The 23,349-nt window shown below is 37.4% G+C and overlaps 1 protein-coding gene across 8 annotated transcripts in view; it reads right to left on the reverse strand.

The window, feature by feature from the left end:
• Positions 1-1,898: 1,898 nt before the first annotated feature.
• The window catches only part of SORCS2 (sortilin related VPS10 domain containing receptor 2), a 548,057-nt gene continuing 526,606 nt past the window's right edge, over positions 1,899-23,349 (reverse strand). For 3 of the 8 annotated variants that reach the window (XM_062638794.1, XM_062638800.1, XM_062638799.1), the window contains exons 23-28: positions 22,953-23,078; positions 18,778-18,877; positions 17,785-17,887; positions 8,712-8,869; positions 6,487-6,566; positions 1,899-6,158 (exon numbers count right to left, since the gene is read on the reverse strand). In XM_062638794.1, the coding sequence (XP_062494778.1) occupies positions 6,135-6,158; positions 6,487-6,566; positions 8,712-8,869; positions 17,785-17,887; positions 18,778-18,877; positions 22,953-23,078 (591 nt within the window). In that variant the 3' untranslated portion in view covers positions 1,899-6,134. The other 5 variants (XM_062638795.1, XM_062638797.1, XM_062638796.1 and 2 more) reach the window with 5 other exon arrangements.

Here is a 23,349-nt window from a genome sequence, read left to right on the forward strand (position 1 = left end):
TTAATAAGCAAATGGTGTGAATTCCTACTTTTTCTTAAAAAAAAAAGAATGTTAATTCTTGCCCTTTGATCTGCAAGAGCAGACACTGTCAGTAAGAACTAAATATAAGTTCAAAAGCTGGCTAAAACTAGCAACAAATAACATAGAAATACAAGACATGCTAAGAAAGTTATTTGGAAAGCCTGGCAACAAAGGAATATTATGTACATAGCACCATGTGCTGCTGGTTGTGTTATTGCAGCCCAACAAGGCTGTAAGTCCACTGAATCACAACAAACCGGTGTAAAGATGCAAATTCTACAGAAACTCAGAAATTAAGTCCAATCAATACAGCTCAAGTTTGTGTAATGATTTCAAGTGTTGCAAGGAAATAATTTTAAACAGAATTACTTGTGTAAGGTTAAGAATCCACATTTTTCTCAGGATTAGTAAATGTCATTCCTAAGAGAAAATCACTCTGCAAGGAGAGAGACAGAGTATGTAAATAAGAACTTGTATTTTTAGAGATAGTATTTTAAAATGTATTTTAATACAAACCATAACAGCTCTTTGATAAGGATTTTGTTCATATAGCTATATCGCTGCTTTACAGAGTATGTCTTACGTACTGTCTTCCAGATCATCTCAGCTACCAGCACACAAACTAGCTGAAAACAGTAATTCTGACAAGCTTCACATAAGGAAAAAAGAAAAAGAAAAACAAAAAACAAAAACCCCGAGATGAAAAGAATGAAAATCCCTCACTTGGCCATACATGGCTCCACAATTCATATTCATATAATTTGCTACTCCATTTAACAGGAAGAAAAAGGCTGGGACTGAAGACTTAAAAGAAATGAAATCTCGCATATTAAAAATCATGAAATTAAGTTGTTGTAGGTATCGATTTCAGGGGGGAAAAATGCACACAGGAATGCAACTCTTTAGTCTTCACACCATCCTGAAGTACCATTACAGGTCCTTATTTCCCTGATAGTACATATAATCCTCTAAGCAACATACTTGAAACATTAAAGATCTTGACAGATTTTAGAAGATTGAAAAATTAAAAGTGCCCAGCTTGACATTTCCCAAAGACTGTGGGGAAATGTTTTTAGTTGCAAAAGCTAACTGGGGGTCTGAGAAATGTGAAAAACATTACATATATATCCATGACAGGAATAAACACACATTTAATGGCGTTCAGAGGGCTAATACTGAAAGGAAATAAGGAACATGAAAATACAGACTTAACATTAGGAAAATGGTCTAAGCAGATCCTGTAACTACTTCTAGGCAATGAAGTGCTATTTTAACAGAAGTTAGACTTTCTTAGGCTATAGTAAGATTAGGCTGTATGCCAGTCTCGTAAAGTTGTAGGAGCAAAGTGCAATTGGGAGTAGAACAGAGAAAAGGAGCCAGGAAGCAGCTTTTTGGATGGACTTAGAAAACACAACAGAATTTTGCATCTCAAAATCAATATTTATAAAGTTAAATGCTTATAAATTTCTTCCTGGTGGAAAGCCAGTATTTTGATAGAAATGTGCACATCTAAAAGCCTGAAATAAAAATGAAGATGGAAACAATACAGAGGTATCAATCAATACACAATAACAACTCCAACTGTCAGGGACTATGCAACGAAATAAAAATTTTAGTCTCCTTTTCCCCCCAAAGTCTCATTAATGACAAATTACAAAACATTGTTTTATACAAAACATAAGAAAAATCCATGACTGAAATTGTCATCGGTTCTATCAACTTAGCAACATTGTATTTGACTTGAAATAACACTAGAAATTCAAAGCTTATCAGAACCACTGGTTCATCATCAAAAAGTTACATGCGTTTGTTTGCAGTATTTAATTTCTTAAGGATAATACCCCCCCCCCCCTCACACACACACACATTTCTTTGAGTGCTTACTTGTGGAAGGAGGATGGAAACCATGGCAGTTTCACACTACTGGCCTCTATTAAAGAGACAGCTTACAGGGGTAGGGTATTCCCATGAAAGGGATGTGTCATTGGACCTAAACCACAGCTAAGCATCATAATCTTGTGAGATGAAATCTACTTTGCACTAGTAACTACTAACAGCAAAGCACTGATTTGTCTGTCTGTCTAGAAGACAGTGATTTAGCAAATCATCTACTTTATATGAATAAACACTTTAGTCCTCTTTACACTGGTCATTGAAAGCAGAGAACTCATCAAGAAGGATTTAATTCAATGAGAATATCCTAAAAGAGTTCAAAGAAATTGAATTCTAGATAACATCTTGCCTCAGGCTGCTACCTTCTATTTCTTCACAGTTATTTTCACCACCCTCTTCTATAGGGCATAAAAACATGCATGATTCATATTGCTTTTATTTTTGAGAAATTACTTTACACTGTATGTTGCTTTCTCCTAAATGTCTTCTGAGCATTTCTGAGCACTCTATGTAGATGGACTCAAAACCACCTAAAACATTCAGTGTCAAAAGGGAAAGCAAAGATAACAGCTGTAAATCTAATACATGTAAAGCATGTATTAGAATGCTGCACATCAGTACTGCTTGGAGCACTCTGAAAAGTACAGAGTGTTTTTGAAATTGCAAATGCAAGAGTTTAAGACCAGAAGATGTAAATGAGGCCAATACACTGCCAGTTTTGTTGGTTCCACTGTAGTTCAACATCAGTGTTAAATCTCACAGTACATCATTATAAGGCTTTTGACCAAATAACATTGCAGAAAAGTAAGATACTAGTGTAGAACAGCACAATCCCAGCCAATGTTGCAATGCCACCCCATAACAATATGTTCCAATAACAGTTTTTAAATAAAATTACCTCTTTAAGTGATGCACCTTTTTTTTTTTTGATTCTGCATTTTTTACATTTATACGTAATTGCAGCTGGTTTCAGCAGACTAATAACAGTGGCAAATACAAGTAAAATGAAGAAAGTAAAACTATTAAGAATTTATGCTCACAAAATTCTTTTACACTGGCAAACCTGAACAAGCAGTAACTAATTTAGCCTCACAATACCCCTGTGAGGTAGGTAATTGCTGTAAGCCCCATTTTACAGGTGGGGAAACTCAGGCACATACAAGTTAAGTAACTTGCCCAAAGTCTGGGTACAAAATCCAGGTATCCCGCAGCCATCTTCTGTTTCTTAGACATTAAATCACCCTTCTTCACTAATAAATTTAACTGGAATATGTACAAATACTGCATGTGTGTGCATGCATGTGTAACCAGCATTTGTGCATAGAAACAATTCCGTGTTTCTGTATACGTGTGTATCAGGATTTTAGATACATATGAAGGATTATTAGCATTTGCTAAGATGCCATGGATTCAGTTCAAGAGATTTGAAACCTAGCACTAGTGAGACTTTTAATTTAAAGATAAACCAAGACACCATGAGTGGGAAAATGGTAATGGTATTTTCTCAGCTTTAAAATAATGCATTTTAAAGTAATTCTTGCCAGAAAATCAAAGGCTTCCTTTATTATCTGCTGGGTATTGTTAACACAGTTATGGCAATACCAACATCTCTTTAGAAAACAGTGGTTTTAAGACATGACAAACCAACCTCACAGGAGTGCTGCATCAATCAAATTAATAAGCATCAAAAAACATTATTACAGGCACTATATTGTGCTAAGTGTTAGAGTACCAAGCAGCTAAATATTCAGCCGTGTTCCAAAAGACTCCTATTACCAGAGACACAAATCACCCTGTATTAGATGTATAAAAGTACCTGTTAAAGCATAAATTAGATGTGTGACCTAGGTCCAGCAGTGTCCTTTGCTAGTGAGACAGAGTGGGAGAACAACTCCAAGCTAGAACTTCCATCCCTTGTCCATGAGGCTAATCTGCCACTCACCTGCCCTATACTAATAACCCACTTCAGATTTATTTCACAGGAACAAACTAGCTGTTTGCAATATGATTTTATTCTCTTTTCCAGCTCATTTCCACTAGAAAAAGCATAAGGATCTGGTGAGGAGGGAAAGCCTCTGGTGCAATAGTCCCAAGAGTTTCCAATGCACAGCACATTTTGAATTTGCATTTCTTTTCTGGAAACTCAGGTCCATGTAACACCCTGGATTTCCTCAGAGTCTGGCACACAACAGTCAGCTAGAGCACTGCTTCTCCATAAGTCAGTTTGCATGGCGCTCTACAACTAAATAGGCAGAAAGTTTAGAAACTATTTTCCTGAGCAGTTTGCAAGCGCTTTTCTGAATCTTCACTTAAACTTTTCCAGTAGTTCCTTACAGTAAATTTATAATCTAGATTTTCTTGTGCTTTACACATATATCCTGTGGGGTTTGTGGGAGCCTACAGTACTACACTGATTTATTACATCCCAGTCCGTTGCATTAGATGACAATATGCTCTAGGATACTCCCAATTACATAGAAGAATGTCTCCAATGCATAAGATAATTTTGGGACAGTTCTTTTCTGGTTTACCAGCATTTTGTTATTTTCTGTTTGTTTATTCAGAAAGATGTAGCTACCTATCTGTATCTTCCTTAAGTGAGATGGTGCGTGAGCCTGTCACTAGCATCAGTATGACATTCAGTAAGTTAAGAGCTATTTATTCTCTACTGAAGGCAAAAAGTGAAGAGATTATATAGGTTTCTGAGAGAAACATCCTAATCCCAGATATCTGTGACACATAGGACACCAGATGTTTAAACTCATCACACCACAGTCTGTTTCCAGCACGGCTCTATAAACCATAGAGAAAAAAAAAAAAAAGCAGGGTGTGGATTCACTGCATTGCCATTCCCTAGGGATGCAGAGGTTTGTATTGGGAAAGCCTGGTCCAACACAAAATTCGGATTAGGAAACTCTGACCTGACATACGAGCTTTTCTGTAGGAAGTTCCTTCGGAAGCCCCACTGCCTTCCCTGCAGAAATCAGGGCCAGCAGTGGTATGGACTGAGCGACACCCCGTGGTGATGGAAAGGAAATACGAATCCCTAAATCAGCCTATCCTCCCCATGTCCTTCCGGATTGTCGAACCAACCCAAGTGGAAAAGATCAAGGCAGAGTTTGCCCACCCCTGCCTGCAAGGGCAAACAGCCAAGGAAAACCCCACAGAAGGATGCGGGTGGGAAGGGGATGGCAGTGCGCTACCCAGTCCTGCCTGGAGGAGAGCTCTGACCTAACTGGCACCTCTGCCCTTACAGGAAATCTATAAAAAATAACCATACAAAGAAAGCGCCTTAAAAGAGGTATTTATGCTCTCTGGGAATGTAAAAAGAGACAGGCCACCAGCATGGGGTTGTACAGGATAACTCATCTGGCAGCTGCCATCGTCCAAGGGGATGCTCGCTCAGGAGACAAGAAGAGAGCAACTGAAGTGACTGTCTGCAAGTGAAGGCACCTGGTCTGGAAATAGCATCAAGCTGGTGTTTTTCTTTCACACAGGGTGGGACTGAGAGAGAGATACTGGTGCTGATGGTTTGTCATGACTTGCTACACTTACAAGAGCATTATCCTACATTATAAGCAACACTTTACTTCCTCTAATCCACAGAAGGGCCTAAGCCTAAATTCATTAGATTGTCTGACACATTTAAGTTAAGAGCTTGTATCAACTAGGAGTGCGTTTTTTTCCTCACTCAGCTCTCTCCCAGCACAGAAACACTTGGCCTCCTAAAAAAACATCATTGTGATCAACCAACCACCTGTTCTGGTCTAGTCACTTGTATAAAAGTCACCTTTTTAGGCTGAAAAGTCTCAACCCTTCAGCTGAATACCTCAAAAACATAATTAGAACGTTACAGTCAATCCTTCTAAAAATAACCATAAAGAACTAAAGCATAAACAGAAAAGAAACAAGGTGGCATTGAAGGTGCCTAGGGCTATAAATTTGCTACCACATTTTGAGTTTCAATTGTAATGAGTTCCCAGGCCATAGAGTGAACTACAAGACATATTATCCTTCTCCCTCGGTAACCGATGATGGGCTTTTTTTTTTTCATGGGGCTGATAAGAAACCTCCTCTCCACCAGCATTTACAGCCATATTTGCAATTTTGTGACATCACCAGGGAAAAATAAAACGATACAGAGAAGAGTCTTTTGATTTTTGTGTTCAGCTGTAAATATCAGCTAACCAGGTAACTGTGCATCTCTCGGGTGTTGATGCTCAAAACCACGCCTGAGTGATTGCCTACAAAAATATAGAAACAAAAGGCCAGCGTTAGTGTATTTCAGGCACTTCACATTAAATCCCTCTTTTATTGCAGGGACAAGTCAATTGCATGAAGAGAGTGGCTTTATCAAACAACAGGTTAGTGCAACAGCTCCATGTACCTACAGCATACTTTCACGCAAAGCTTTTGCTCATGGTGGTGTGTTTGTGGTGAATTCCTAGGGTTTCTATCCCAGTAACTGCATAAGTTGGTTCTCTTTGTGGCTTAAAAAAGTGTAGTTGTCTCGAGGGGTGCAGGTGAGGGAGGAGAATGGAACCTGAGGCGTCCATTCGACATGCCACTGACCTGGGACTGGACACTGACCGGCATCAGCAATAAGGGAACTCTGTAGCTGTTCAAGTTGCCACTTCTCCCAGAAGGAGTCACTGCAAGGTAATGGTGTTGAGGAGTCCCAAGGTGGGGGTTGCGATAAAGTAGGCAACATAAAATATATAGAAAACAAAAAAAGTGGATGGGTGAGTCTGGGAATACTGTACTGTGGAAATTCAAAAGTTATGAAAAGAGAACAAACAGAAACCCAGGCCTGCAACTCCCTTCTGTGCATGGAGCGGAGGCTGCTACTGACATCTCCCAATAGGGAGGGAGAAAGCTCACCACAACTAGAAGGGATCTCCATAATACAGGAACCTTCTGCAAATAATGTCATAAACCAGGATTTAATAAAGCAGAGATTACAACATGTTTTATTCTCTGGCCAGATAAAATAGAAAAGTATCATTAACAGGAATATTTTCTTGGCAGTACTGAGCAAAACCGAAGCTAGTGGAAAATATTGCAACTAGCAAAGCAGTACAGCAAGCAGAAGGATAGTTTTATGTATTAAATAAAGTCTTGTGTCTAAAAGCTGTACGGTAGCTGACAATATATGGATGATTATCATCCATAGAAATGAGCTCTTTACATTCTATTGGAAATGCTGCTGGTGCTGACAACCTGGCAGAAGCACAAATAACCTTGAGAACTGTAGTAAGTTTCCCAGCAAAACATCATGATCTCGCACTCTTTAACCCTAATAATGCTCTGCCCAGACAGAAGATTTTTTTTCTCTCTCTCTGAGTAAGGTGTGCAGGGCAAATAGAGATTATTTCTGAATGCATTACAAACCAGGACAGCATTTCTTTATTCCAGCATCCCAAGCTGCCCTATACAAATAGGCCATAAGGGATTTTCTACCATTAAAAGTAGTTATGCTTCTATACATTACTAGATGTGTTTCAATGTTCCATTTTAACAGGCATGTCTGCAAGGAAATTTTTAGCATTCAACCTTCTCCTTTAAAGACCTTGGAGATGAGTTGATCAAACAATTTTAACATAGACTTTGCTTTGATAGGTTTGCTTTTGGAACTAACTCCAGTAAAGACAGGAGTGCAATCAAGGTCGTCTTGCAAAATCTGAATGAAAAAATAGTGATACTCATACACAAAGGTTGTCAAAGAAAAGGTATAAATACACAAAGCAAAGAAAGAGGCTGGATTCTTTCCACGTGCTCAAAGCTAACACCTCCAAGAACCTAGAAGCAGCACAGAGTTCAGCAAATGAAAATAAAGATATTGACAAGAAATATAAACAAGAAACGCAAGATAAAGAAATCTCTTTTCTGTCAAAATTCTGTCCTTCCCCAGGCTACCTCTGGTGCAGCTAAACTGCATCTTTTTCCATGGGTTCATGGAGACATCACAGTTGCTTGTTACACCGTCAATCTACTGCTACAAATCCCAAAGGCTTTGGGTTATCTGATTTATTTTCACAAAATGTGTAGAAATGGAACTGAGGAGTTTTTTCCATTGTCCTACACTTTTCAGACTGTGACCTGAAAGCAATCTGAACACAATGGAAAATTTTACGAGAAATGAACTTTATAGATCAGCACTCCATGTTACATTAAAAATAACCATAGGGTGCCAGGATATATACTTCCACCTGACACTGGAGTAATTCTCACTGAGAGATATTCACAGAAAGTACCCCTCATGGGTTCCTTATGACCACCCCATAAACACTGGAAAGTTACTTAAATTAGCTACATCGGGAAGACTTACGATACTTTTTATACAGGAATAAATGTAATGATTCTAATAATGAAAACTTTAAATGCCACTTTAGTACAATGGCAAATAAAGCAACAGATCTAGATTCAATCCATTTGAAATAATGGAAACCTTGACTCTAGAAATCCTTCTAGCCTAGATTACATTTTCCACTAATTCAGGGGATTATTGTTACCTATTATATACTGTTCTACCAAATATAATTTCTCTCTAAAAATGTCTGTCTCCTAACATGAAAATGCATTATATGTGTAATCATCCTGTATATAGCATGTCATCCATACATAGGTCTGTATCACAAGCAAGCCGAAAGAAGATAACTCCGATAATCCTTTGTTAGTGGTGTACTATTTGCTTCTTCCTGAGACTGAGCAGAAAATGAAAAAAAAGCTAAAATGAAAACAAATATCAATTAAAAATCAATTACTTATGAAAATTTATAAACTAAAAATGAAGTTACCTCTTGCGTTACCTAGTGTTTGCGAGTCCAGATCATCATCAATAAACTCCTCACCCTGGATGATGTTCTGGGTGTCCTCACTATGATTAACAGGGCTTGTCATTTCCTGTTCTTTTTCATTGTGCATCTGGGCATAGACATTTCTGCCTGGCAGTTTCCTATATCAGACAAGGAGAAAAAGTCTTGAGATGCAGTTCCCTTGTGTTGCGCACATGCTGGTATCAGAGCAGAGCTTCAGCAGACCAAAGGTGTTCCAGAGTCACAAACTAGCACTAATCCCACCCTCCCTTAGTTTTGTGTTCACAACCTAAACTTACCAACTCCTTATTCTCAGTCAGTTTTAACTGTCTTATAACAATGTTCGTACCAACATAATAATTTAGCATCGATTTCTGACTAACAATGAACAATAATCTAAAAAAATGACTAAAACCACAGAGAAACTATTTTAAGAACTCAAGCAATAAAAATACAAAACAGGTATTCATTCCTGTTTCCAGGTGTCTTTGCAAACATCAAGCTAGGTCACAATCATCACCACATCTCCCAGGTGAGGTGGGCTGATGCTGAAGTGTGAACACGTTGAATAGCATTCTCATGCTCCATCAGGGCTGAGGAGAGGAAGCAGGAGAAATCCAGGAGGCAGGGAATCGAAAGGAAGCAGAGAGTGAAGAACCAGGAGGCCAGGACCAAGGGGTAAGGAGGCAAACCGGCATCGGTCAGGGCGCATAAGAAGACGGGAGAGGGTAAAGAAGTTAAGCAGGCAGCACTGAAGGAGGCAGAGTGTAAAGTTTGGCCCAGGACTACTAGAAACTGATGAATTAGACAAAACTCTGTATAGCAGTCAGCATTTAATTAATTCGTTCATTCTGATTTGAATCTAGAAAACCAAAAAGCATGTGATTAAATGGTTCTATCAGCTCTAATGAACAATTAGCCCTATGTCTGAGATTGGGAGCATTAAGTCTTAGTATTGATAAAGACTTCTTAACTAGATTAATTTAATAAATTAGACTTTGTAAAATCAAACGAAATAATCAGGGACTTCTAACTGTGCAACAGAATTTATGGTTTAAACATTTATTGAGAGCCATACCCTTTGCTGTAGCTGCATTCACGTGTGGTCTGCCTGAGCACATAAGGACATCCTCTCCTAGGCACCAAGCAGACACTTCTGATTAGGGAGTTGCAGGCTGTACACTGCAAGAAGCAGCTCGACAGCCTGATCAGCATGACAGCAGATCACGGCTGTCAAAGTCTGTGCTTAAACACAGATTATTGCAAGGGGCAGACAATGAGAAGAAAACTGAAAACATGGTTGAATTGCTGAGGTTAAGCTGTGGTTTCTGCTGAGCTCCTTTACACAGTGAGAAAATAGAAAAAGTGACACTAATTTGTAGGCATGTCTCTAAAAACAACCATCTCCTGCTCCATATTCTGGCAGCAGTTTGAAAGCTGGATAAATACACAGGTTGCTCTGTTTTCTCAAGGCTTTTGAAGATGACCTGTCTTTAAATGTCATTTCAGAAGAAAGGTTCTTTCCCAGGTGGCACCATTTTAGTTTGAGATAGAAGTTACTGCAGCATACTAGTTTGAGCAGCATCTTCCATTGCATCAGAATACTTAGAATAAATCAAAATTGCTAAGAAATGAAAGACAACTGAAATAGATCTCCTGCCTTTATTCTGAACTATCCAAGGGATTAACTGCATACTGCATACCTATATGTGTACACACACAGAGATGTATATAGGTATGTGTATACAAACACACACAAAATTGTATTTATATATATTTCTGCACCTCTGTGAGCTGAGAGTAAATAAAGTACTAACCAAATACAAAGGAGAAGGATGCAAACAAGGTCTAACATGACAACACTGTGCTATTATGACCACTTCAAGAGTTTCCTCGAACACAAACATACAAAAGCCAGGACCTGCATCACTCTCCCCCTATTAATTGGATGAAAAAAGCCACGATGAAAAGGGGAAGGACTTTCCTTGTTACCAAAACAAATACATTAGGTAATTAATTTTGATTTTTTTTCTCTAGGGCCAGTAACTCCAGACTGTTTTAATGTGTTTGCTAATGAAACTGGTCATGTGGAAAACAATATCCCTATCAATCAGACCTGCATCAAACCTGTCAAATTGCTCGCTTTCAGTCCACCGCTGAATGCCTAAGGGAAATAAAACCCAGAAGAACGTCTTTGCAACACATCTGCAGAATTAGCACATATGTTTCTGCAATAATTAGGGAACCTTCTCAAAACTTCTGACAGACTGTAGAAGCATCAGCAGCATCATCAAAATATTTTTGACACAATAAATATGTTATCCATCTTGAACCCATATGGTGCATCAGACCTCTGCAGCTAAGCAAAGGGAACAGAGCTGCTAGTCTAACTGTTGTCTGTCCAGCCTGAAGAGCCTGTCGGAAACCAGCTCAACAAGGTGTATCCTTTAAATCTTGAGGCTTCAACTCATGTGTCTGGTAAGACTTACTAGTTAGAAACCGCACAGTCACAACACATACTATTAAACACATTAAGGGGTTCCTAAAGGAAGAAATCTCACAAGTTCACAAATCACCATTGAACATATTGTTTTTAAGAGCACTTCTGTATGAGTTATGGGTAAAAGGAGAAGAGGCATAAGCTCTTATTTCTCACTCACCTAAACTTTGTGAGCCCAATCCTGCTAAGTATAGATCCTCCAAGGAAGGCAATAAAGTTCAGATAATCAGTGACTCTCCCACACTTTTCTTTGTTCCTCACAGATACAGAGGAAAGCATCTTAGATTGTAACACAGAGCATGAATGGAAAGAAGGAGAGAATCATAGGTCTTGTAAAGGTCTTGTGCTTATGCCGGAGGCATTTGACATTTTACACACCATAGAGATCTCTACGTGCTTCATATGGTTCAGTTTTACATGCAAGAGACTCAACCAGATTGAAGAAAATGATAGTCCAAGCTTTTTCAAGAGGTGTTTTAAACACATGTGCCAGATGTTCTGCTTATAAGGGACAACATCACTGTGGAATGAATCAGGATGTGGGTACCGAATCCTTGCTAAAGATGGGCCTGCCTCTGGAAATTTTTCAGTTGCCTCTCACTGCTCTAATATGTAGGAAAGAAGCTGCTACCTCTAATTACACAGAGAGAAACTCTTGTGTACCCTCTTGTGCACCTGAGGTGCATTCTCTTCTTAAGGAAGCAATGTAACTCTTTGAAGTAGGCGGAGCTGAAATGCTTGGATCTACATAAAAGACCACTGTGAAAACATGACAAGACATGAAATCTGACCCAAGAGAGTTATATCACCAATATGAAAATTGAAAGCACATTTATAAGTACAGAGAAAAGATTATGCAATAGATTCTTTTGGGGGTTTACTCTTCAGCTGCAAAATGCATGTGCTTCACATCCATCACTGGAGGCAATTACCTCTGCTGAGCAGCACTCTATGGTTTACATTTTTAGATCCTTTTGTTTTCTCTGTAGCATTTTATTTCAATCATGAAGAAGAAATATTCATGCCTGCTCTGAGGACCATAAAAATATGTACTGGAGACCTAATTCTGCACAGAATTATATTGAACATCACAGCACATGGCTTTCACCAAGCTCTTCAGCTCTTACACCTGTTAGAAGACATTCCAGAAAGTTCTTTTTCTTTTCTTCCTGATATTCACAAATTCTAATCAGTTCATTCCTGAAACTATTTGCACTTAAAAATGTTCAGCAGTAAGGAACAGCAGGAGGGGGATGAGATATTGATTCCTACTCGTTTAACTCTCTAGTTTATTTGGCTTTCAGTTCCTTCCTTGTGGAGCCAGTATTCACAGGCCTTTATGCAACTTCATTCATTTTGCAGAGGCTTGATTAAGATTCTTCTTAGTATAAAAAAAAACAAAAGGAACATATTCACATGGCAAAGGACACGGAAAGATGTAGCATTCTCTTGGAATTTAAATAAAACTAACAATAATAATCTATTAAATAGAATATTGTGGTGCTGGCTTTATTATGCTTGGATTAATGTTCAGATGACTTACTTTGTGCTTTAAGGCACTTTTGTTTTACTTGCCTCTTTCATTTCAGAAATCTTTTCTGCATGCTATTACTTTGATTTTTGAGGAAGTTTTTATGAAATATTATGGATCATTAAATTAGTGCCTGTGTTTTTGTAACTAAATGACATGGACTGCGACTAAACTTGCTCTCATGGAATATAAAAGTAGCATAAGCAAGGTGGGTAAAAAGATAGCTTTTCAGAGACTGAAAACGAGACAGTAAATCAATGAGGCAGAAAGATAACACAGTTCTGCTCCAGATTGTGGAAATGACCAGGGAAGGGGTTCATTTACCAAAAGTGGCACTTGACAGTAGTGGGGGAAAAAAGAATACACACAGAACGGTATAAATCTGGTGGAAGTAGATTCATGGCGATTTGTGAAAACAATGCATGCGGCTTGAAGTACGCTGTCAGTAGTCTGCATACAAATTGAAAGTTGGAGATTTTCATACCCTTTTAGAGAACCAAATTTGCTACCATTAACCAGGTAAAATACCTAAGCAGAAAAACCAACTATTTGTTCTGGTTTGGCTACCCTAATATCCTGTTGTTATATAGATGTAAAAAATAAGAAAAGGATTTCAGATCCATGATGATTACATGGGAGCTTTAATGTGGCTAAAATGCATTTTTCCTTCCCTCCACTTTGCCGAGTACAGACAGTGTTATTTGCCTTCTCTATACTGTTGCCCAGCACCGCACACCATAGAAGCTTGCTGTGAAAGGATGAAGAAATCTTTTCTGGATGGCAACTTGAAACCCACAAAAAATATAAACATTTTTTCAAAGGGAATAGAAGAAGTGTGTTTTTCCTGAACCTAATTTAGTAAAGATGTTATGGTATAGAAAAAATATATGAAAGTCCCAGATCTGCATTAAAAAATAGACCTGACTTCTCAAATATATTTTCCAGCTGCTTCATATTGTTCTGGTCAAAAGAAACAGCTCTAGTCCATTTTACCTGGATGCTTAAACAACTGAAGCATACTAGTAGTACTGTAACATATTGTTTGCTTGAGGCATCAGATTGGTGATTTCCACCCTTAAAAAATAAGAGCAAAGAAAATGCACATTATTCTTGGCTTGCCAGCCATCCATGTTCATTATCTGCACTGCATCCTGTGCCATAGCCACAGTCAGGTTTAGCAGTTGGGATATAGCCTCTCCTTGCTGAAAATTCCGCCCCCCCCCCAAATGTAGCTAAACTAATCTTTGTTCATTTGTGGGATACAACCAGAATTAGACTTTAAAACCATCAGCACTTACCATTTAACATTTAATTTTCATTTACTACATAAACATAGCCCTAAACTGAATTGTTTACCTACTCTGATCACAGAGGATCGAAACCCTGCGTTTCTCATGACTTTCTGGCTTTCTAATTTTGTTTTTGTCTGAAGCAACCAATCACTCTCTGGATTGCCAGGAATTGCTCCATGAGCTCCAAAGACTCCAGCACCAGTTTTTCTAGCATATGTTCCTGGTGATAAGTGGCACAAACACACCATTAGATAAAGTAGAGGCAGGGAGATGGAATGATAAATGTTCACGATTTTACTGCATATAAGAACACAGGACAGCAGTATTCCTAGTCAGTGTTTAATTATTTGGGATTAGGGCATATCAGAGCCAATGTAATTTACTAATGTAATCATTACTAGACAGCCATGACAGCTCTGCTTATCCAGCAGACCCTACAATTTTAGTTCTGATTAGTAAGAAATGACACAGTTTTAATCTTTTCTTTAAAATGGGAATTCCTTCAGGAGTGATGTGACAGTGTTGGCTTTTAGTATGCATATAGCTAGTCAGCCCAAATCCCACCACCTCTATATGAATCTGCTTTTGTTTTCCCCCTACCCTCCCTACTTAATTAGATAAAATACTCTGGTTTCTGCATACGAGGCATCTGACATATAATTTTATGCAGGGTTGTTATTTTTAGATTACTGCTTTCCCAAAAACTAATTTTGGGAGATTTACTTCTTGTGAGGGACACCATTTTTTAGTGCTGGGTACTGCAGTTTTCAGAAAATGAGAAATTAAACAGGAGCAGCAAGTTTCATCAGAGAGGTCCTGACTGTCTTGAAAGATTCATAAAAAAGAATTATTAGATTAGTCCCTGGTATCTTGTCAACACTGTCTTTCATCTCGCAGTTCTGAGTGATAAATTAGTGTAAATTAAGCCTCTTGCTTGGGGACAGGAACCAATCCCTGGCACTCCAGAACCATTAGGCATTTTGAGCAGGTTTCTCCTTTTTCTATTGAAGCTGTACTATGGTCTATACAGAAGTTTATTATTTTCTCTTTACTTTTCACCTGACCTGTGCCTTGACTCACTGCAAAAAGATTAAATGCTCTCACACATAAGCTGTAACCTCCCTGCCAATACAGTCACTATCTTAACTGCAACCCAGTCTTTCTATCTTGCATCTTTTCAGGTATCAAACAATCTTAAGATCGGTCTTCTAGGCCAGAAAAGAGAAAGAAATAGAGAGAGAATAGTCCAAGGCATGTCCATACAATCTTTTGCAAGCCACCGGCTTTGCCTGTGCCCAAAGTCCTGCAGACCCAATCAGTGTAGTGATAAAACTAAAAAGAATACAGATTTCTCTGACTTGAAGGAAAAAAAAAAGCTTTAATCCTTTTCTGAAGGGAGTATCTGACTTACATAAGTAAAAGGAAAGCACAAGCAAATGTCTTCCATCTCCTACTTAATTTTGTGAATCATAAGTAAAAATTATGGACATTATTAACATTTCAACACCTTATACATGCCTGTAAGTGGAAATAACTCATTTTTATATTTGCGTGTGTTGTCTGAGTTACCACAGAGCCCAGTAAATGTTGTTCTGCTGAAATTATATTCTAAAATGGAACAATTTTTGTTGCCAATGGCATTCTTTCAGCAAATTAATTTTTAATATACAGGCATATAATACTGACAAGCTGCCTTTGTGCACTACAACTTGCAACCTTTGTATCTATAAAGGACACTCAATTTCATAGCCTCAGTCCCTATGGACGAGTTTGTAAACTTACATACTCACTGTACTGACTTTAAAGGAACTCTACTCACAAGTAAGCACTCCATGGGGATCCAGCAATGAAACATCCATCTTTATAAACACAGGAAAGACATTTTTGAAGGGATTAAAGACTTGGGGGGGAAAGGAGTTCACAGGGAGCACACGGGGGAAATTGATTTTTCAAAGGCAGCACCAATCAGGTGCTCAATATTCTTTGAAGATCAAATTGCAAATAAAGGATGCGACAACAATAAAAATTGTCATCTTGGAAAAGATGAGCAGGAATATTTGAAAATAATTCTGTCAAATATCTCAGAAACAGATACGAAATGGACTAAAATTGAATACTACTGCATGGTCATTCATCAATGCCAACTGCAGTTTTCAGGCTACTGATAAACATTTGAATAACTCTCATGATTCTCCTCACTCGCATCTAAATTGAACCCCCACAAAATTTAAATGCAAAAGATTTTCACAAATTATATATAGAAGTGTGAGAGACATTAAAGCTTGCAATTTGCAAATTGTACTATAGTTTCCTCCTTAGTAAAAGCTCTATTTATAAAGCAATGGTTCATTGAGCATTTTAGAAAGAACTCAAGGAACATAATTTTTTTCCTCCTTTCTTGAATATTTCATACTTCTTTTGCCATGCAGTAATTGAGTCTGTAATTTAATTGCTCTCATTTAAGAGCTAATAAAAGATATAAATCATACAGCTTTTGAAAGATATCACAAGCAAGTTTTATGATTGCACACTACAAACAGCAAATCCCCCATCTATTGCTACTGAAATAATATAATTACACCACATCAACCATTTTTATGCTTTTCCTTGCTGCAGGCACCTAGAATAGTAAAATGGAATTTTATTCAGCTGTAGACAGCCTGACAGTCTGCGCCTTGTCCTTTAAAGAAATCAGCCAGAATGAGCAATAAGAAACTTAGCTGCTGCAGTGGAAAATGAAGAGATCCTTAGAAAAAAGGGAGGCTCTATATTGGCTTAGTGACTTTATCTAAACAAACTCTTACTTAAATGCTACCTACGCTTACTGCTATCACAAACTCAGTGCTGCACCCATTTCTACAAGTTACGTTTATTTCATATAAAAGTCAATCTTTAAAAGTGAGACAAATCAATAGGAATCCTCACTGAGTAAGGACATCAGGATTTGATGATGATGAAGACTTGCTTCCAGTACGCTTAAACTCAAGAACTTCTAAGTGCCCCAGAGATACAAAAATACCAAGAGCATAGCCAATGATAACATAGACTCATGAACAAGAACAAAACCCTTTAAATTGCCTAGCACCCTTGTAGCTCTGATTAAAATCAGTTGCAGACTAGAGATATATTGGATTGTCAAAGGCTGGCATGGCACCCCTTGCCAATTTTGAGAATATGTCTTACATAAAGTCCATCTCCAGAATTATCTCTCCCCTCAACAAACTTTAGTGTCAAATTAATGCTAATCTATTTCTGTCAGTCATTCTATATGGCATTGCCCCAGCAATTAAAATGTAATGTGTGCAAAGAGAAACTCCAGAGAACTACATATTTTGATAAAACTACCTTTTCAAGCAACTCAGCATTGCAGATGCATTCCTTGTCCCGAAAGCTTTAGTTTATTCGTAACTGCTAGGAGTAATAAGGTAGGACTTAATCAGGAATAATAATTTAGATCAGCTCTGTTTCTTGATGATATTATTTAGACAAGCTGAACAAACTCTACATAGTTCCCATATTGCTGCTATTTATCTTGGAACGCGGCAAGTGAAAGCGAGCATCAGTACAGGACCTTGATGCCTGAAAAGTTCGGAAAAAACATGATTTTCAAAGCAGTGGACTTTTTGTAATTCTTCAAGGAAGCTTTTCAAATAACAAACAAACTCTGTTTTGCTGATCTGTGGATAAACCTAATTCTTAAAGTGTGTATGCCGTTGATTAAGGTTTACTTGCCTTTTGAACTTGTAGAGGATGAAAGCTCCAACTGCAACAAGACAGATAACAAAGAGAATCACAATAGCCCAGTAGCCACTGCCTCCTCCAATCCTCTGAGAGTCTGAAATACATAAAAAACAACAGCTTAGCACATCTCTCAGATCACTCACATTCTTGGGCTTTCTTGTCTATTTAATTGTCAGGGCAAAAACATTTGTTGCTATTCGTGTAAGTCCTTTTTACTACATCTGTACCCTCTTCAAGAAGGCAACAACACAAAATTAATTGGTGACTTGTGACTGAAGGACAGAGGACCAATTAAAAACAAACAAAAGCAAAACCAAAGCCAAACCAAAACACAACAAACAACTTTGAAGATTTAATTATTTGCATACACAGTGGGTCTTTTTCTCAGAATCTAAAGTTATCATAGGAAATGATCACATACCCCGAAGTATATGTGTTACCAAAGCAGGACTGTATTAATGTCACAGAAGGAAAAACTAAGGCTCTGAACAATTAATTCATCAAGGTCCCACATTGGTAAAGGCTGAAACAAACATGGGCTTCTTTCAACCCCAGCCTTTTATGCTAACAAATGTTAGCCCTTTAAACCAGATGAGGTACTACAGCAAGACTGTAGCACAATCCACATTAGTGACGAGATAAAAGAGCTTTGTCTTCTAGAGGGAGCTGAGAGATAAAATATCATACCCATATTTACATAAATTGGTTGTGGTAAGCTAAGCTGCTCTCCCACAGCATGCTGAAATAATAAGAATATATTATGGGAGGTGATACACAAACAAAAATGATGGGACTCCAGGTATTATATATATAGATATATTTACATGTATATACACATATTTATGCGTGCATCTATATGTAACAAATACGAAGTAAGTATATATGTATGTAGACATATATATTGATATGAAGATTTTCTCCTTAATTTATTAGAACTCAGACATCCAAAGGTTGTTCTGTTGGGAGCTTTGTGTATATATTTACCTGAACTGGAGTCAGCTAAAGTCACTAAGACCCAGTATCCTCCCCTCAGAAAGAAACTGATGTTGTGTGCATTCAAGGCCTGCTTTATAGCTGCTATTCTCTGAAAATACAACAGAGAGAATGTCAGACATCTTGCACTATGTTCAACTCTGAGTTACTCAGTGTTCTAAAAAGGAAAACCCCTGGTTCATTAAATGATAAGGAATTCAAAAAGCATTTGTCAACAATGAGCTGAAATCTTACAGAAATTCAGTGTTTAAAAATCATGCCAAACTCTATAAGCTGTAAAAGCTGATTTATAGCTAAATCTATCTTTCTGCTTACACCAAAGCCTTTACCCAGCATTTACCCAGTATGTGACAGACAGCACATCACTTGCACACACTATTTGGTTTACCTGGTCATAAATCACACAATACATAATTCATATTAAAAACTCTCCATTCCTCTAACCTATCAGAAGAAAACCTGCAATGTCACTTAGATTTCTTGCTGTGAAAAGTAACTGGTATTTGATAATGAACTACATGTCATAATTTTCCTCACTTCCTTACCTATAATGGTATGGATTACATATATACCTAATTTCAAACAATAGTCCGTAGAAATATATACATCCATCCATGTGGAAAAAATCAAGATTCTTCCTATTTTTCTCCAGTGGATAGATAGTAAAATATGGTCTCTCACATTTTTATGGAGCAGAACCATTAAATATACTATCATATCCTAACCCCAGATGACAAACTGAATATTCCCTTCTACTTGCTTGTGTCTTCAACATGGGCAATTTTCTAAAAGATCAAAGCTAGTTTTATACTCTATAACTTATAATTTAGGACATGACTTCACACAGGATGCCAAATTAGAAATATGCTTTATATCCATGAAACATTCATGAGTAACTTCTTTTATGATATTATCAATTATGGTGCTCATCTTTGACAAGCCTTTGTATATAATAGATAGAAATCCCTGTAGTCTCTCTTGTTATGGTCATAGACTACACAAAAGTTCAAATATCCTCACTCATATTCAGGAATAGCTAACTTATGAAACCATTCCACTGACTTTATTACATTTTTTGTGGGAGAATGGCTCAACATAAGGGTGATGGGATCATGAGCTCAGTTATTTTACAAGAAAATTACTCTAGATAGCTCCTAAGCATTTATCTTTTTGCCCAAAGTATGAAAAAAGAATAGATATGATAAGCATATAATAATACAATGATAATAATATACTGATTAGCATCTTTTAAAGTGATGCTGGTACCACTGAAATAGTTACTTGATGTCACTCCAGGTTCACCTTTGTGCTATACTGTGCAAGAGGGCCAACTACATTACGGTAATCTGACTCTGAGACAGTAAATGAAATTACCAAGGTCCATAACTTTGGATACCTCATATTTTCCTTGCAGGTGTTTGAGGAGCCAAATATTTGCTCTGTTTTTTGCTTAAGTGACTAACGCTTGTCCATTATTTCTCTCCCTACCCAAGCATATTCAAACTACACTTCCACAGGCTGAAAATCTGAATCTCATGTGAACCACCAGGTTTATTTGTTTCACTGTTAGATTGATGGTTGTTTCAGTACTTGAGGCATTTATTGAACACAATGCTGCCACCTCTCCAACATTTACAAAAAAAAAATCTACTGTGTGGAGGTCTTCTCTAGACTAAGTTAAGGTTCTTATACCAGCATTTGGATTTTCTATCTTTTTCTTTTCTACATCCTTTACAATTATAGTATTGGAACATGTGAACAAAGTGGCTCCTGCATTGTGGTATAACAATGTAAAAAATAATGACAGTATTCAAACTGTTACCTACTTCCTTACGCATGTGGGGCTTGAGTTGCCCTTTTTACCAAAGCAGCTCACTGGGAATTTTCATGTAGTAGTGTATCTAGACAGAGCCCCAAATCTTCCTCAGAGTCACTGCTTTCCAGACTACAGTTTAAATGCATTTTAATTGACTCTTTTAACTAGACTCATCCCACCTGACGTTAGACATGTAATAGATGTGCATAAATTAAGCAACTGAGTCTTCCTCCAGAGTCAATGAAGGAATGAAATTGCTGTGCTCTTAAAACCAGGTTAAATCACAGTCAGCTTTTATTTCTACATGCATAAATTTGAAAGAAAAAGGGCTTTTGTCAGAATTATCCAAAGGGCTCCTACTACTGCACTTCCAACTTATGATCTTTGTTATTGCTGGCTACTTTTATCAGTTATGACTCCTGTTCTGGACCACTAATTTAATCACTGGTACCATATCTGTAAAATACCAATACAAACCACCAAGTATGTGCTCGTTTCCCGACCAAGATCTTCTGAAATCACATAATATCCCAAATCTAAAAGGTTTTTGGTCAAGAACAAATAGGTCTTCTTTTAGGGAAGACATTTTGGAAATATGTCTATATTAAGGATTTCATGGACACCTCCAAATATGCAGAAAACGTTCTGCTTGGTAAGTCATCACAATATTGTCACAACACTGACTTTGAGAACTGGCACTACCAGCATGACAAAGCACATTCTTCCAGTTAAACATGATGAAAAACCTTCAAGATTCTCTTCTGGGAGAATGTACTGAATCTTTACACAAGGGACACTATGTGCATTTTCCTGTTGACTTCAGCAGTTACTGCTTGTAAGTTTATTTACATAGTGTATTTTTAGGACATTTCTTGAGTCACAGTAGAGTTACAACATATATTGTATCAAAATTTGTGCCATTCAATTCTAAATCAACAATTTTACATGCACAAATCAATAGCTAAAATAAGGTAGTGCCCCTTAGGTACAATTTAAAAATAGAAATTTAGGCAGCTGGCTAAAGCAGGACTACTTATTACAGAAACTGTTCCTTGGTAAACTACTGTAATTTCCCCATAGTCCCACTAAAATTAAAGTTTTTCCAAATAATTTGCAACATGTAACTGTTTTTCTTTATGTTTTGGAGTAACTCGCAGGCTATTTCATAAACAAATATGAAAAAAAAAGCCTTAAGGCAGCATATTCTTTAAGCTGCCTTAAAGCACAATGCTAATATAACAGTTGAGATACAAAGGATGCTAACATGCATCACAGTTCGTACTGAAATAATATGTTTGAACAACCTAAGAATCTATCACTATCAGCTCCGTCAAATTAATAAAGACATCCATTCCATATATGTTCGGACAAAAGAATTTCCTTCAGAAACTGCATTCACACTGTATTCTGTGCATTTTAAAGTAAGACACCTGTTCAAGTACTTTGAGAACTTCAACCTACTCCTTTGGACTTTCCAAACCATACTGCATAAATTCCAATTATAATCTACTGGCTTTGTTTCCACATGAAGAGCTTCATCTTAACTACTTCTCCAGCTCTTTAGATACTATGACCTTGTCTGAAGAAGTTGTAAAATGCCCTTCAAATTTAATGATACCTTACATTGTTATTCTTTGTAATTCTTTTTTATTATTTGTATTATTATTATTATATTTTCTGTCATTCTTTGGCATGACTTGAACTGCTAGATACAGGCAAAGGGTTGGGATCTGTTCCTTCTCTATCACAGCAAAAGGACAATTACTACAAATTGTTAGTGCCAAATGTTCTTGTGGAAGAAATACAGTTCCAAAATAATAAGGTGGAAACTAATGTCTTATTTTCATTCCTGTGTTCCCTATATTTATTTCTTGCCAACTGAAAAGGACTTTTGCTCATAAAGACAGAAACTACCTGCTCAATGCTCTTTACAGGTCAACTATCAAGGTTCTTTTTCTGTTTGACCTGAAATCTAATTTGCTTATGAAAAGAGTGCAGAGATGCTTTGTCCCTCATTAGAAGTGTCAGTGTTCTGAATACACTCTTTGCTCTACCGGATCTTCACAGACTGACATGTCGCCACTGCTTTTCCTGTTTAAAAAACAGATTAGTATTACCTACTCTTGTGAAATACACCAACACCAGTAAGCACTAGATTATGCTGGTCTAGATACTGTCAAATACGGCAGACATAGCAGTTGCTAGCTTTTACACGTAACTTGTCAGGTGGGACTGAGATCTTTACATAGGTAGGAAAAACCTTTTAATTATTACATAAAGACAATGAGAGTATAGTGACTGCAAAAGAGGATGAAGACTGTTCTAGCCAGACATACATTGCTCTGGTTACCTTATCACTAGTTACGCTTCTCTTCCTTTTTGGTTGATTTGCTGGTAGTAACACATGCAAGTCAGCAGTTGTGGGCAGACCAGGTTTCACAACTGTCATGAGTGTTTCTTCAGGTATATTTGTTTCCTGTAAAGACAAAGGCATATGGCAAATTATAGGACAGTGTGCTTTATATTTTAGAAAAAAATACATGAGTAATTCCACATATGTCTTTTAGTCTTTGGTATTCAGATCCTTAATATTTAGAGGATATTCTACCAGAAGCTAAAACATGAACAAAGAGAAACACAAATTAAGTGAAATGTGAGCTGCTCTTTGAAGACTGGAAGAGCTTAGCATTGTTATCACATTAAAGTGATTTAGTGGCATCATACAAAGAAGCCAAATCAAGTGGTAT

Source organism: Pezoporus occidentalis, unplaced genomic scaffold (assembly GCF_034315485.1).
Source record: "Pezoporus occidentalis ecotype Australia unplaced genomic scaffold, CSIRO_AGI_Poc_V1 ctg58, whole genome shotgun sequence".
In the NCBI taxonomy this organism is placed as follows: domain Eukaryota; kingdom Metazoa; phylum Chordata; class Aves; order Psittaciformes; family Psittacidae; genus Pezoporus; species Pezoporus occidentalis.